The sequence below is a fragment of the Tursiops truncatus genome, chromosome 8, assembly GCF_011762595.2.
Source record: "Tursiops truncatus isolate mTurTru1 chromosome 8, mTurTru1.mat.Y, whole genome shotgun sequence".
Taxonomy (NCBI): domain Eukaryota; kingdom Metazoa; phylum Chordata; class Mammalia; order Artiodactyla; family Delphinidae; genus Tursiops; species Tursiops truncatus.
This window is the reverse complement of record NC_047041.1, coordinates 20,542,594-20,555,479: the sequence shown is the minus strand read 5'-3', so window position 1 is coordinate 20,555,479 and position 12,886 is coordinate 20,542,594. Positions and strand designations below refer to the sequence as shown.

The following is a 12,886-nucleotide window of genomic DNA, read 5'->3' as shown; positions in this document are numbered from 1 at the left end:
TGTAATTTAAACTGAAAATGTTCAGAATTAATAGATTACTCCTAAATAGTTAATATCAAAATATCTTAAGATTTTTTAAAAAAAAAGCAAGTGCCAGAACAATGTATACAGTATTCACTATTTGTATACAATAGAATGCACATGCATGTGCTTGTGTAAGCACTGAAACAATCTCTAGAAGAACGCACATGACTAATCACATTGGCTGATTATGGGTATCTGGGAAACAGAAATGGAGATTTTTCAGTTTTTCCATTTATCCTTTTGTTTGTTTGGTTTTTACTATTTACTAAACTCCAGATTTTACTCAAATTTCATCCATTTTTCCACTAATGTCTTTTTTTCTGTTTCAGGACCCAATCCGGAATATCACATTGCATTTAAGCTTTTTGAATACTGAACCATAAAAATTATTACATATTCAAACAAACACACCTTCTGGCTCTTGGTTACCACATTGTAAACTGCACTCTGCCTCCCCCTGGTTGGTTTCCCCTGTGACATCCATAGATGTGTATTAATAGTGCCCTCCTGCCAGCTATTCCCTAACTAGCCCTGCTATGTCCACGGGGTAGAGTCCAGATTCCCTTCTCCCTTATTTTTGTAAGCCCTCATCACCATGTATTGTACTACGCCCAGCCAACATAAGTAGCTTCCAGCATCAGGGCATACTGTCCCCAGATCCCAATGAGACAGAGGTTTGATTTAGCAAAAGCAGGGATTACTTAAATATTCCAGGTCCCCTAAAAGCTCTTCCCTGTGGTGTCCCCTGAAGATGGTATTCTTTCCCATTAAAGAATATTTATTTGGCTGCGTCGGGGGTCTTAGTTGCGGTATGTGGGATCTTTGTTGCGGCACACGGGCTTCTCTCTCGTTGTGGCGCACAGGCTCTAGAGCATGCAGGCTCAGTAGCAGTGGCACACAGGCTTAGTTGCCCTGCAGCATGTGGGATCTTAGTTCCTTGACCAGGGATCAAACCTGCGTCCCCTGCACTGGAAGGCAGATTCTTAACCACTGGACCACCAGGGAAGCCCCCCCTTTTTTTTCTCTGACCTGCCCAACAGAACTGTTAGGAAAAAGGTCACAGGAGTAAGAAAGAAGCAGTGCCAAGACCCCTGGACACACCATTCACATCTCAGCAGAGATTCAGCTGGAACTGTAATTAGAAACCAGAATTTCCACTGACTTCTAGGACTTCAGGAAATCAGCTCCCTTTCTAGTGTGAAATTAAAATTAGCTGAGGGCTCACAGTGTTCTAGAAAATCCCCTACAGATGAGAGCGGGCATATTCAGGGTGGTGTGGCAATAGACATACAACACAGAAACAGACTCACAGACTTCGGAAACAAACTTATGGTTACCAAAGTGGAAAGGTGGGGGGAGGGATACATTAGGAATTTGGGATTAACAGATACACACTCCTCTATATAAAACAGATAATCAACAAGGACCTACTGTATAGCACAGGGAGCTCTACTCCATACTCTGTAATAACCTCTATTGGAAAAGAATCTGAAAAAGAATGGATGTATGTGTGTGTATAACTGATTCATTTTGCTGTACACCTGAAACTAACACAGCATTGTAAATCAACTATACGCCAATATAAAATAAAAAATATTTTTAAAAAAGAAAGAAAAGAAAAGCCCCTACAAAGACTGAACACTCTGTCTTACTAGGACAAGCTCTGGGCTCCGATTATGGAAGGTAGAATAAGAAGGTCGTTGAAAAAATGACATGACTATGACTAGACCCTGTTCTTATCTCTGCCCATCTAGCCATTCCAGACACCTGAGCACAATACCCAAACAAGAGGTCATGAAATAGGGAGTGTACCATCATGGTTACGAGAGAGGGTCTGGAGCCAGACAGACTATTTGCGTTTGAATCCCAGGTCTGCAACTTTTTACCCAGGTGATCTTGGGCAAGACATTTAATATCTCTGAGTATCAGTTTCCCCATCTTTAAAAAGAGGATTAATAGTTACCGAGCTCACAAGGTTGTTGTGAGGATTATGTGAGGTAAAAAAGCAACTTGAAACCTTCTTGACATATAGTAAATGCTTAGTAAGTGTTAGCTGTTACTCGTATTATTTCTGCACAGAGCAAATCTGATGATCTAGAGGGTAAAAAAACATAAAAGGAAAACAAGAAACCCCCCAAATGACAAAAACCCCAAACTTCAATCTATTCCCCAGATAGTTCTAAGGTTGAGTTCAGAAATGGGATAAAGAAGGGAAATCTTCCTTCTTTATCAAAGAGCTGAACTTGTCTGTCCCTAAAGGCCTAAATCTGCCTAAGTGGATACCCTATACGTTTAAATGCAAATTCTACTTCCTTCTGCAAATGTTTGCTTTTCACCCCATGACCTACACATGAGGAGAAATCAAAGGTACTCTCAGACTGTTTACTTTCTAGGGGCTCAGCCCCTTCTACCTTAAGTTGAGCTACTGTGCTGTAGATAATGTGTTGGCACCTGATGGAGGGGAGAACCCTGAACATTCATATAGCCTTTGAGTTGCCTTTGATAATAAGTTAGCAGAGGAAAAGTTAAGACTGCTTTGCTCATGTCTGGAAACTTGAAAATGAGTAAATGGCTGGTAATTACCCCTAAAAGTAGCTGCTTCCCCCTCTCCACCAAACACATATCTTTTACTACCTATGAAGACCATCAAGGTCATGTCAACAGAGGTAAAATTAACTGGGAAGAATTGACCTGTGGATCATTTACCAACCAGGGAATCACTGTTAGCGGTGATGATCCAGCTGTCACAAATTATGGTCACGGTTTTCTCCAGGAAAATTTTGTAATTATAGAAATATAGGAGTGTAATTCTAAAGTATACAGATTCTCAAGAAATGTAACTCAGATATTTCAATTTACACTGGAGTTTTGACACCAAGCAATTAGTGGAACTAATTAGATTCCTGGAGGAAAAGGAGAGCTGAAATTTTTATTGAGAATAGGCTGCCCTCTGCTGGACACTAGGGCACTGCAGACAAGGCTGCCTCGAGTTTTCAGAAACTGTGGTACTTGGGAGTAAAACAAAAACAAAACCCAAAAAGCATGGCAACAAATTTAAACTCTGAGTTCTATTTTTTAGAATATCACAGACTCTGGGAACACAATTATAGAAAAAAGCCCAAGGAAAGGGGAAGGGGCTGAGTTTTTTTTTAAAAATTCACAAGATTCTTTTATAAATGTAGCACTGCAAAGCCAGCCTCCTTTTCTACATAACTCCACAAATATTTCACAGGCAAGAAAAAATGGGAACATATTATAGGAAATACCAAGGAGGCTTAGAGACATATTGTTAATAGGGAGACAAGGAGCAAGACCAATTCCTGAGTGATACATGGTGTTTTCTTGCTGGTTGGGTGAACACATATCAGGTCATTTCTCTCAAAATGAGATTAACCTTTGCTCTCATGTCTGCGGGAGTGAGGAGGGGGAAGTAGCAGCAGCTCCAGAGAAGCTCCGAAGACCAGTGGCACAATAACAAAGGGGAAGTCTTCACTGTACTTGTCTCAAACAAACATATAAGATCGACAAAGCAGCCTCCCTCAGTGTGCCCAGAGCAGGAGGGCTTAATACCCACACACATTTTTTTTTCATTCTCCTATTCAAGACAGCCACAGGTCCTTATCTGAGGAGGCCAATAGGGTTTGAAAAAGGCCAGGCAGTTCTTCCTGAAGGTTGGATCTGCCAGCTCAAACTCTCTCCTCCCATATAACAAATAAATTAAATGGCGCTTGAATGGGTCTGAAATTGCCAAAATTAGTCATTCCTTTTTTCCAGATTGTTATCATTCAAATGTACTGAGATGAGAGGATCAATGAGAAGGGAACTGGAGTAAATTATTAACATCCATTAGTGTACTTCAGTACCACATTAGTTGTTTCCCAGAAAGCGGGGCCCAGAAAGAATGAGAGATGGGACAGGTAAGGTTTGATAGGGCAGAAAAAGCAGAGAAAAGGGTCTGGGGAGGGGAAGAGGGCTGGGTTAACAGGGGTTGTAATTGGAAAAAGACGCCAAACATTTTGCTGACTTAATTTATCTTTGATCTTTCATGTGATTGTTTGCTTTCCAGTCTCTAATATCAATAACAGTGGGTAGTTAGAAAAATCACCTAAGTTGTTTAAAAAAAAAAAAAAGAGTAACGATGACTAGGCCCATCTTGGGCCACTAACTCAGAATTCCCTGGGAGGAAGGGGGTGGGTCCAAGCAGACAGTGGCAATTTTCAAAGGGTCCCCAGGTGATTGTTTCGTGGAGTTCCAGTTGAGAATCACTGCTCTGCGGGTCACATCTTCTCCAGCATTGAGTATAATGCTGCTGAAGCAGCCTAGCAAACAGACCAGAAACCATACCCTTCTCATTTGGCAAGTTGGAATCCGAGGGTTAAAATGGCAAATTACAGTCCAATGGCACCAGTTGCCAAATACCTGCAGGCAAATAAAAGTCAAAGATAATCTCCTAAGGCAGTAAATGGCTGGCATCCATGGTTGTGGTCTGCAAAAAACCCTTGTCAGAAGTTACTTTTATCTCACACAATCTTTTGGTTGATGGGACCATCAAGAATCACCCAATTTACACTCTTATCTCTAGGCATGTCAAGGCAGAACATGCAGCCCAGAAACGAGAAGCAAAAACAAACCAAAAACCCCTACTACCTTCAAGTGTTTTATAAAGATACCTTAAGATTTCCTTAAATATTTTAAAGAGATGCTCATACTTAGGTATGCTATTTAACCCAATTGTTAATCACGAGCTGTTTATTCTAAGGAGCTACAATAGGAGTTCCCAGTCTGCCTGTCGTCTCACTACAATTCTGTATTCTCACATCCCTTATCTGAATGTCTCTCATTTCATTTATCAAATCTGTTGGTTATAATTTGTTTCAATGCCAGGTCTGTGGTGAACTCCAGGGCTGAAGAGAGCCAAAACAGCTTTCAGCTGCAAAAAAAAACACTTACTACTTGATATTATTGAATTTGAACGTATCACTACGAAGTCATCTTGCAGTTATAGACTTCCTTTTCCTAGCAGGGCACGTATCTGGTAGGAACCGAGCATCTCCTCACACCTGGAGGAGAGGCTTTCTGCTCCAAATTCATTCAGAAGGTGTTGTGGGCTGTCTGACTCTCCAAAACCAAGTAATAATAAAAATATTCAATGAAGGTACACAATCTCTCTTTTTCGAAGGTATTCTGAGGAATCCTCCTTTGTGTGAAAGCATGTGTCCTAAAATATACATAGCATTTAGCCTCATTCACATCTTTCAAATTGCCCTTTGAGTTACTATAGGGCTCATGACTTGCTCTATTTTCTGTGGCCTAAAATCGACCAAACTGAAAGCAACAGCTGTATTTTTGTTGCAGGTTTCTTGAAGTGTGACATGGTCTTTGCCCCCAGACGTGCCAACAATGTTCTTGAGAGACAGGCTTGCAAGGGTTGCATGTTAAGGTTCTATGTCATTAGTAAAGACACTGGGTACTCAAGAGGGTTCAGGAAGTAATCACAGGGGTCTGAAGTCTACAAAGACTTCATAAAAGAGAGGGAGACTCGAGCTGGCCCTAAAAGTAAGAAAAATAAACAGGGAGAAGGATGGCCTTCTAGGAGGGGAAAAGAAATTCATTAGGGCTGTGGACTTCTCCCTTCTGGAATTATATTAATAAAATATCCTTCTCTAAAACAACTTGGAAGAAATAATCAAACCAAGTTTCCTGGGCATTTTGGGTCCGATGGAAAGAAAACTGGTAACCAATGGTACTAAACCAGATGGCTACTAGAAGTTATTGGCTATAAGGTGCAAGATACAGGAATGACGTTAGAAATTCATTCACAAAAAAAGTTTTATTGCTCCTGACAACCCCTGACAAAGTGGAAAATTACCTAAATGTTAGATATTACTAGATCACATTTCTATGAATATTAAGACTCTCGAAACCCAGAGATTCTTTTTTTTTTTTTTTGCGGTACGCGGGCCTCTCACTGTCGTGGCCTCTCCCATTGCAGAGCACAGGCTCCGGACGCGCAGGCTCAACAGCCATGGCTCACGGGCCCAGCCGCTCCGCGGCATGTGGGATCTTCCCGGACCGGGGCACGAACCCGTGTCCCCTGCATTGGCAGGCGGACTCTCAACCACTGTGCCACCAGGGAAGCCCGCCCAGAGATCCTTAATCCAAAAACGTAACATGGACCCAGAAACTCTCTTTTAGGCACAATGTTGACACACTGAGTAGTTCCCACTGTGCTTGGTTTTTCCACAAAATTAAACTAACCCTCACTGGGTTTTCCAATGGCTTCTTCCCAGAGTTTTCAGAATAAACATTCTGGGCTATTTGGTCTACAGAGGGCAGGTCTATACACTGAAGGAGGAAAGTGGGGGTGATGGAAGGAGTTGAGCTCCTTCAGGTTCCAATCTCCACCAAAGATTTAAAAGCTAAAAGCAAAAGAGAAAATATCAACTTAATAAAAGGAAAATCACACTGCCAAGATTTATTTAACTTTTTCTTTCACAGAAAATACAAGTATGTAATGTAAACACTGACATGTGAAATAAAGTACAAGGATCAGGAAGACAAATGAATTGAACAATACTCTTGCTTCAACACTGCAGTGCTTCCTGATTTCACTTGCAGCATGAATCTCACGGTTAAATAGATTATATACTGGAAAAATTAAAGGCAACATTCATTTAGATTTATCAAAACACCAGAGAGCCTCTGAAATCCAACAATGCCATATGGAAGTCAGATCTTTCTTTTGCAAAAAAATTACAGCTGAGCACATGTCCATTTATCTGTTTACCCAAGGCATTTAATGTAGGAGCCTAAGAATGAATTAATACATGAGCTTAATATGCCTGTGGAGGCAAAGATTAAACTGTGCCTCTTTTCGCTCTTCAGAGAAAATAAAATTAACCAAATTTAAAGCAGAGCTGCCCAACACTGGCCAGAAGACAGCACAATCACAGTGAATTCTTATTTCAATAAATCCTACAAAATGCAAAACACAATAAAGGATTTCCATTTGTGCTTTGCCCAAATGGTCAATCTGGATCTAATGCTGCAGAATTACATGGGGTTTGGAAGGTTCTTTCCCAGAACTCCAAACTAGAAAAAATGACCCAAATAAATTGTTGGGATCAAGAACCACCTTGATTTAAAACAGAGAATCAGTTTCTAAACTTGAATTCAGTAATAAAGAGTGTGGGCTTCCCTTTAATGTTATAATCTCAAGAGATTAAAATGAGTGGTCTTTCTTATCAGATGACACCTACCAGTTGACAGGTATACTTCGATAGCAGATGCTACTACACAGGCTGGTTCAGTAATAGGACTCAGTGTTGTGAGATCTGGGGTTCAGACAAGGCTGCTTAAGATCCAGAGATCAGAGAGCCCTGGGACTGCCAATACACCCAACTCCCTCGCTCAGCTCTACAATCAAAGCTTATTCCCAATAAGCTGTAGACCTTCATTCATTCCTTGATAGTCAACAATCTGTGGAGAAAAACGTACCTGAGATACTTTATCCTTACAGTGAGCAGAGCGGTCAGCTCATGCTGAACACTGATTCTCTGGAGGAGAAATGCTACTCTCACCAAGTGTTTTGAAACTCTCTTCCCAGGCAAAGCTAACCTCCCTGTATTGCTGAGGTGGAGATGTTTTTGTTTTGTTTTTTGTGGTACACGGGCCTCTCACCGTTGTGGCCTCTCCCGTTGCGGAGCACAGGCTCCGGACACGCAGGCTCAGCAGCCACAGCCCACTGGCCCAGCCGTTCCGCGGCATGTGGGATCTCCTGGACCGGGGCACGCACCCACGTCCCCTGCATTGGCAGGCGGACTCTCAACCACTGCGCCACCAGGGAAGCCCAGGTGGAGATGTTTTAACGCGTTTATATATCATGTGAAAAACACCTTCACAACAAAAAACATTCATTTTTATATCCCTTACCTATCGAATTTGGCAGAGTGTTCTGCAATTTACTGTGCTCTCACTAAAGATATTCATAGAACAGAGCAAACTGAAATCAGGTTTTAAAAGGGATAGCAACTGATATTCCCAAGGAATACCTAGATTGATCATGACCTTTTTTGTGCTATATTACAGTAAGTTCTTGCTTAGAAGGCTTTTTTTTTTTAACATGCAACATGATAAAATGGATCAGTACTGTACCACTTTGATTAGAAAAAAACCACTCACCATGGACCTCCATTACTGTACCTTCTCATTTACCTTGGCAAAAAAAAGAGCTCTAGCCACTGTGAAGGACAGTGCACTATTACTGCAGGTATGGCAAGATCTTTCACTAGAAATTCTCTGTCCCATAGTCAGACCACATGTGCCAATATCTGCCTTGGGAAACAGTAATCAAGTATTGAAAATTAAATACAAAAATCCTTAAAGCAGCGAGTGGGACCCCAGTTTATCTTCACTCTCCAGTTATCATTGTTCATGCTATCTAGACCTACTGACTCACAATTCTTCAACCCCTCCCCAGATATTCCTTTAGAGGGGATCCGAATGAGGACTCTTCATATGGTAACTAGCCATTTCTTCCCTTGTCACTTCTCCTCTCTTGGGATCAGTTCCTACTGAAAATCCCTTCTCTTTGAAAAATGAAAGATGGAAACTCTGAAAAATGAATGCATCCTATTTGCAGATACTAGACACAATCACCCTTAGGGAAATAAGGCACTATAACGTGACCCCAGATTGACTATAGGAATGGAACTTGTATTGGATCCTGTGTGGCTGCAAAGGAGCTTGACTTCCAAACATGAGCACTACTTTCCTGCCACAGGCCAGGCTGCATCCCGGAGTACCGCTATGATGGTCTAACCAATAGGCAGACTGGAGGCTCCAAAGAACTCACAGAAACACAGATAAAATTCTTCCTTAAAATAGAAAGTTACGTTATCAATTAGGTCTCTGGCCAACCTCATCATTCTTTCAAGTAATGTTCTCATAGTCAAGTGAGGAGTACGGACGAGCACTGGATGAGAAGTTAGGCAACCCAGGTTCTGGTCCTAGCGCTACTACTTATTGGCTGTGTGGCCTTGGGCAAGTCACCTTACCTCCCCCTGCCCCCTGCCCCATAGTCTCAGTTTCTTCATCTGTAAAATGGGGATAAAACCACTTCCTTTGTCTACCTCACGTCATGACTGTGAGGATCAAATGAGATAATGTGAAAGTGCTTTGTAAACTATGAAATACTGTGTGTAAAAGCAAAGTAAGGTATATACTTATGTTTTAATTAAGTCCTTATCATTGCCTACTTGACTAGAGGTGCCCCATGCAGGATGTGCTTTGCAACAGACATACTCAAAAACAGGTGCCATGAATATACACTGGTCTTTCTCACTAGGGTTGTTTAAAAAGGGAGATTCTTAATTTCCTCAGAAACGGCCTCAGAATAAATTACTTTAAAATGTGATGTCATCCAAATCTACCAACTGATAGAGTTAATTTTCTCCACGTATGTCCTGTACAGTTATAGTCTGGTCTGTTGATACCTTTATACAGGGAAGTCTTGAATTCAAGAAACAGCATGCTAAAGCTTAAAAAACAAACAAACAAAAACCCACACCCATATAGTTATAGTTTGTTGCAAAGGAAATAAGATGAAAGCAAGAGGCATCCTATGTAATGAAATTAAGCCACAGTTCCTCAACTGGTTGCATTTTTCCTGAGATACCTCCAGGGTAGGGTCCTGGTCCTGTGACATGCTTTAGAAAAGCTTAGTCTTGCCGGAGGTGAAAAGGACATGTAGGTTGGCAATTAGGCTGTGGTCATTTTCAGCACTAGGATTGGAACGAGGTCGTCTGCTAGGAGCTGCCAAAGAGCTTTGGTGGAGAAGCTCATACGGCCCAAGGGAGGCTAGTTCTTGGATGCCAAGCCAGAGTGTGTAGAACAGCTCAACACAGCCATCCAGTCTCGGGATTTTCAATTCTTCCTGAAAGTTGGTTCTACTCTTCTCCGGTCTAGTAAATAATTGAACAGAAGAAAAACAATGAGATGTGGAGCAATGTATCTACCCGGACTTTAGGGCCTTTCTCCACCTAGCTGCACAAAGTGTACATGCAGAACAGAGACACACATTAAGAAGTGAATGTGATTGACTCTGACAAGCCCAAAGAGCCCAGATTCCAGTATTCTTGTCAGACGGCTTTTATTACAAATGTTACAAACGATGACTTGGAGGGAGTCCTGTCAGTGGAATTACCAGTTAACAGGATGGTTGTCCTTTGGGGCCACAGGCATGGTGCTAACCTCCACTTTTCTTCCTGATTTGCTTTCCTTTCCGGGGTTTGAGGATGGTGTAGTTTGCATACACTGTATACTGATCTGACAGGAAGGGAACATAGAATGCCCGCAACAACTTTGAAGATCTGAAAAACAAGAGAAAAAAGAAAAGACAGAATTTTATCATTTGAGAGAATTTACTAATGTATTGAAAATGATTAAAGGAAATAAACAAAGTGCTATGGTGAGGATATTTTATACAAGCAGCACAGAAAAGTCTGTTATTTAGCTACTAGATCTTGATAAAAGACTTACTCAAGACCAAGTACCTTCTTACCTGCACCCAAATGATAGCCTCTCTATTAAGCCACAGGATATCCTTCAGAATAGCTCTAGGTCTGCACTTTGCATTAGAATTTGCCATAGAAAAATTCCAATTCAATCAAAGGACTGCTATTACAGAAATAAATTCTTAATACCTCAAAGGTTTCTGTACCTAAGAAACTAATGTAGAGATGCCAAAATGCTCAAATGATCCTGACTCTGGCTCTAAGTTTTCCTGGAGAGCTGGAGAAAACCGTGTTCTGGGCTTCCTGTGCGTACTGTTCTGGCAATTCTTAAGTCAAAGAGAGAATCTTTTTACTTTTTACTAAAATATAGATAGGAACAGCTAAAAACCTGAATTTCTCACAAGTTTCTAAAGAATCTGAAAAATACCTCACATTTATTGAATACCTAGTATTGAACAGGCACTGGTGCTTATACTTTTAAGGATATTATTTAATCCATCTGATAACACTATGAGGAAAGTGATATTATCCTTATTTTATAGATAGGAAAATGAGACTTACATAGATTAAGTAACTTGACCAGGGTTACACAGTAAGTGATAAAGCCCTCATTCAAATCCAGATTTGATTCCAGGTTCTGCACTCTTACCACTCTGGTTTATCCTGCATCCCAGGAACAGGCTAACAGGATTCATCACTTACTAGAAAAAGCGGCAGTGATAGTTTTAAATTCTATACAAAGTATTACTTCTTGACTATGGTTTCTGAGTCTAAAAACCAAAAGTTGGCCCTGAAACTGCCAACCTAAATGAGGTAGCTGAAGGGTGTTCCACTGCCAGTCCTTTTCCAGACTCTCAACTTGTAAATGTCATGTCAACGTGGCATTTGTACTGGCAGCCTACCCCTGAGTTTGGCAGACTCCTGCAATGCCTGCACACAATGATATCGTGCTTGGCATACACACCTCTTAGAGATTCTCCCCAACTGGGATGCTGGCAGTGCTCTGTGCTCTACAGAGATGCACTTCACTTCAACAGCTAACAGCTCAAGGGCTTTGATAGAGAAAAGAGGCTTAGAAGAGAGACACACGAGATAAAGCAGGGCTCCTGCAAACAAAATGAACAGGAGGAGGAAGCACCTACCTCAGTCAAAAAGAAGTTAATTTATTCTTTCTGTCCGTGCTGTACAGATAAGGGGAAGGTCAGAACAGAAAGTTGTAAGCTGGAGCAAACTCCTGCAGGCTTCAGTGTAGTAAAGAAAGGCTAAACCGAATTAAACGTTATTTCCATTCCAGTTGACTCCACACTAAAAGCTTCACTAATACAGTCAGTATATATTTCCGGTCAACTCAGTCCTTGGTATAACATTAGGTCCATTGGGCCCAATTTTACTTTCTTTTTGGAACTATTCCTTACTATTTGGAAGGATTGTTATTTCATAATTTTATTCTTCTTAGAGTCTTCCAAACAACAAAGGGAAATTATACTTACTATCAAAAATAGAGTAAAACTCATTCTATCTTGTAACTACCATATGGGTCCAGCACAAGCTTTTATAAATTTAAGCTATATTATTGAATCTTAGTGGTCTTTTTCTTTCCCTACATCTTGGATTATTTACAACTGTGCTTTAAAAAAAAGACAAATGATAAGAGAAAGGAAGAGTGATGAAATCCCCAAAAAGGATGATGCAAAAGTGATTCAATTATATTATCCTTCAATTTTCTCACTGCACTGTCCAAAGTATGCATCATCTTTCAATAAGGTGCAAAAGACTTGAGACACTATCTTTGTAGTCTGCACTTAGCTTTAATTGAGCACTGCTGAGAGTTCAGAATTTTAAAATTTTCTGTCCATAATGCCAATGAGAAGAAAACTGACAGAGGAAGACATTTCACAATTAGACAAATCAGAAGATGAATGCAAAGAGACAAATAGCAGCAATTAAGACTCTAATGATGATGGTAACATTTATCATAAAGGCAAAATTTCACACTATGAGTCTTTAGATGACCACATACTAGACAAATTTTCTAACTCAAGAAATGATGGGTGAACAGTGTATTTCTAAGAACAAAAAGGAAATAGGTGTTCTCATTCAGTTAGTCATTCAACAGGAAGGACTTTGGAGGGATTCAGAATGAGCCTCCCCAAAGCATACAGCTAGCATGCAGATTATTTTGAGTTGAAGATAAGGCCCAAGATACACAGGAAGAACTTTCTACCTCCCCCTTAACTACCTAAAAGAATCTAGGTAGGGAAGCTGGCTCAGAGAGGGAGGTATTACCAGAGATAATTTTTTATCTGAATGACATATCTGTGTGGCAGGGAAAACATCTGCCCTTCTTA

At 40.7% G+C, this 12,886-nt stretch overlaps 1 protein-coding gene across 4 annotated transcripts in view; it reads right to left on the bottom strand.

Moving 5' to 3' along the window:
* Window positions 1-6,473: 6,473 nt before the first annotated feature.
* ALG9 (ALG9 alpha-1,2-mannosyltransferase) overlaps window positions 6,474-12,886 on the bottom strand; it is a 99,007-nt gene continuing 92,594 nt past the window's right edge. For 3 of the 4 annotated variants that reach the window (XM_019941901.3, XM_019941905.3, XM_019941904.3), the window contains exons 15-16: window positions 10,276-10,394; window positions 6,474-9,986 (exon numbers count right to left, since the gene is read on the bottom strand). In XM_019941901.3, coding sequence (XP_019797460.1) covers window positions 9,949-9,986; window positions 10,276-10,394 — 157 coding nt within the window. In that variant the 3' untranslated portion in view covers window positions 6,474-9,948. Of the gene's footprint in view, window positions 9,987-10,228; window positions 10,395-12,886 lie in introns of all 4 variants that reach the window. The other variant, XM_019941902.3, reaches the window with a different exon arrangement.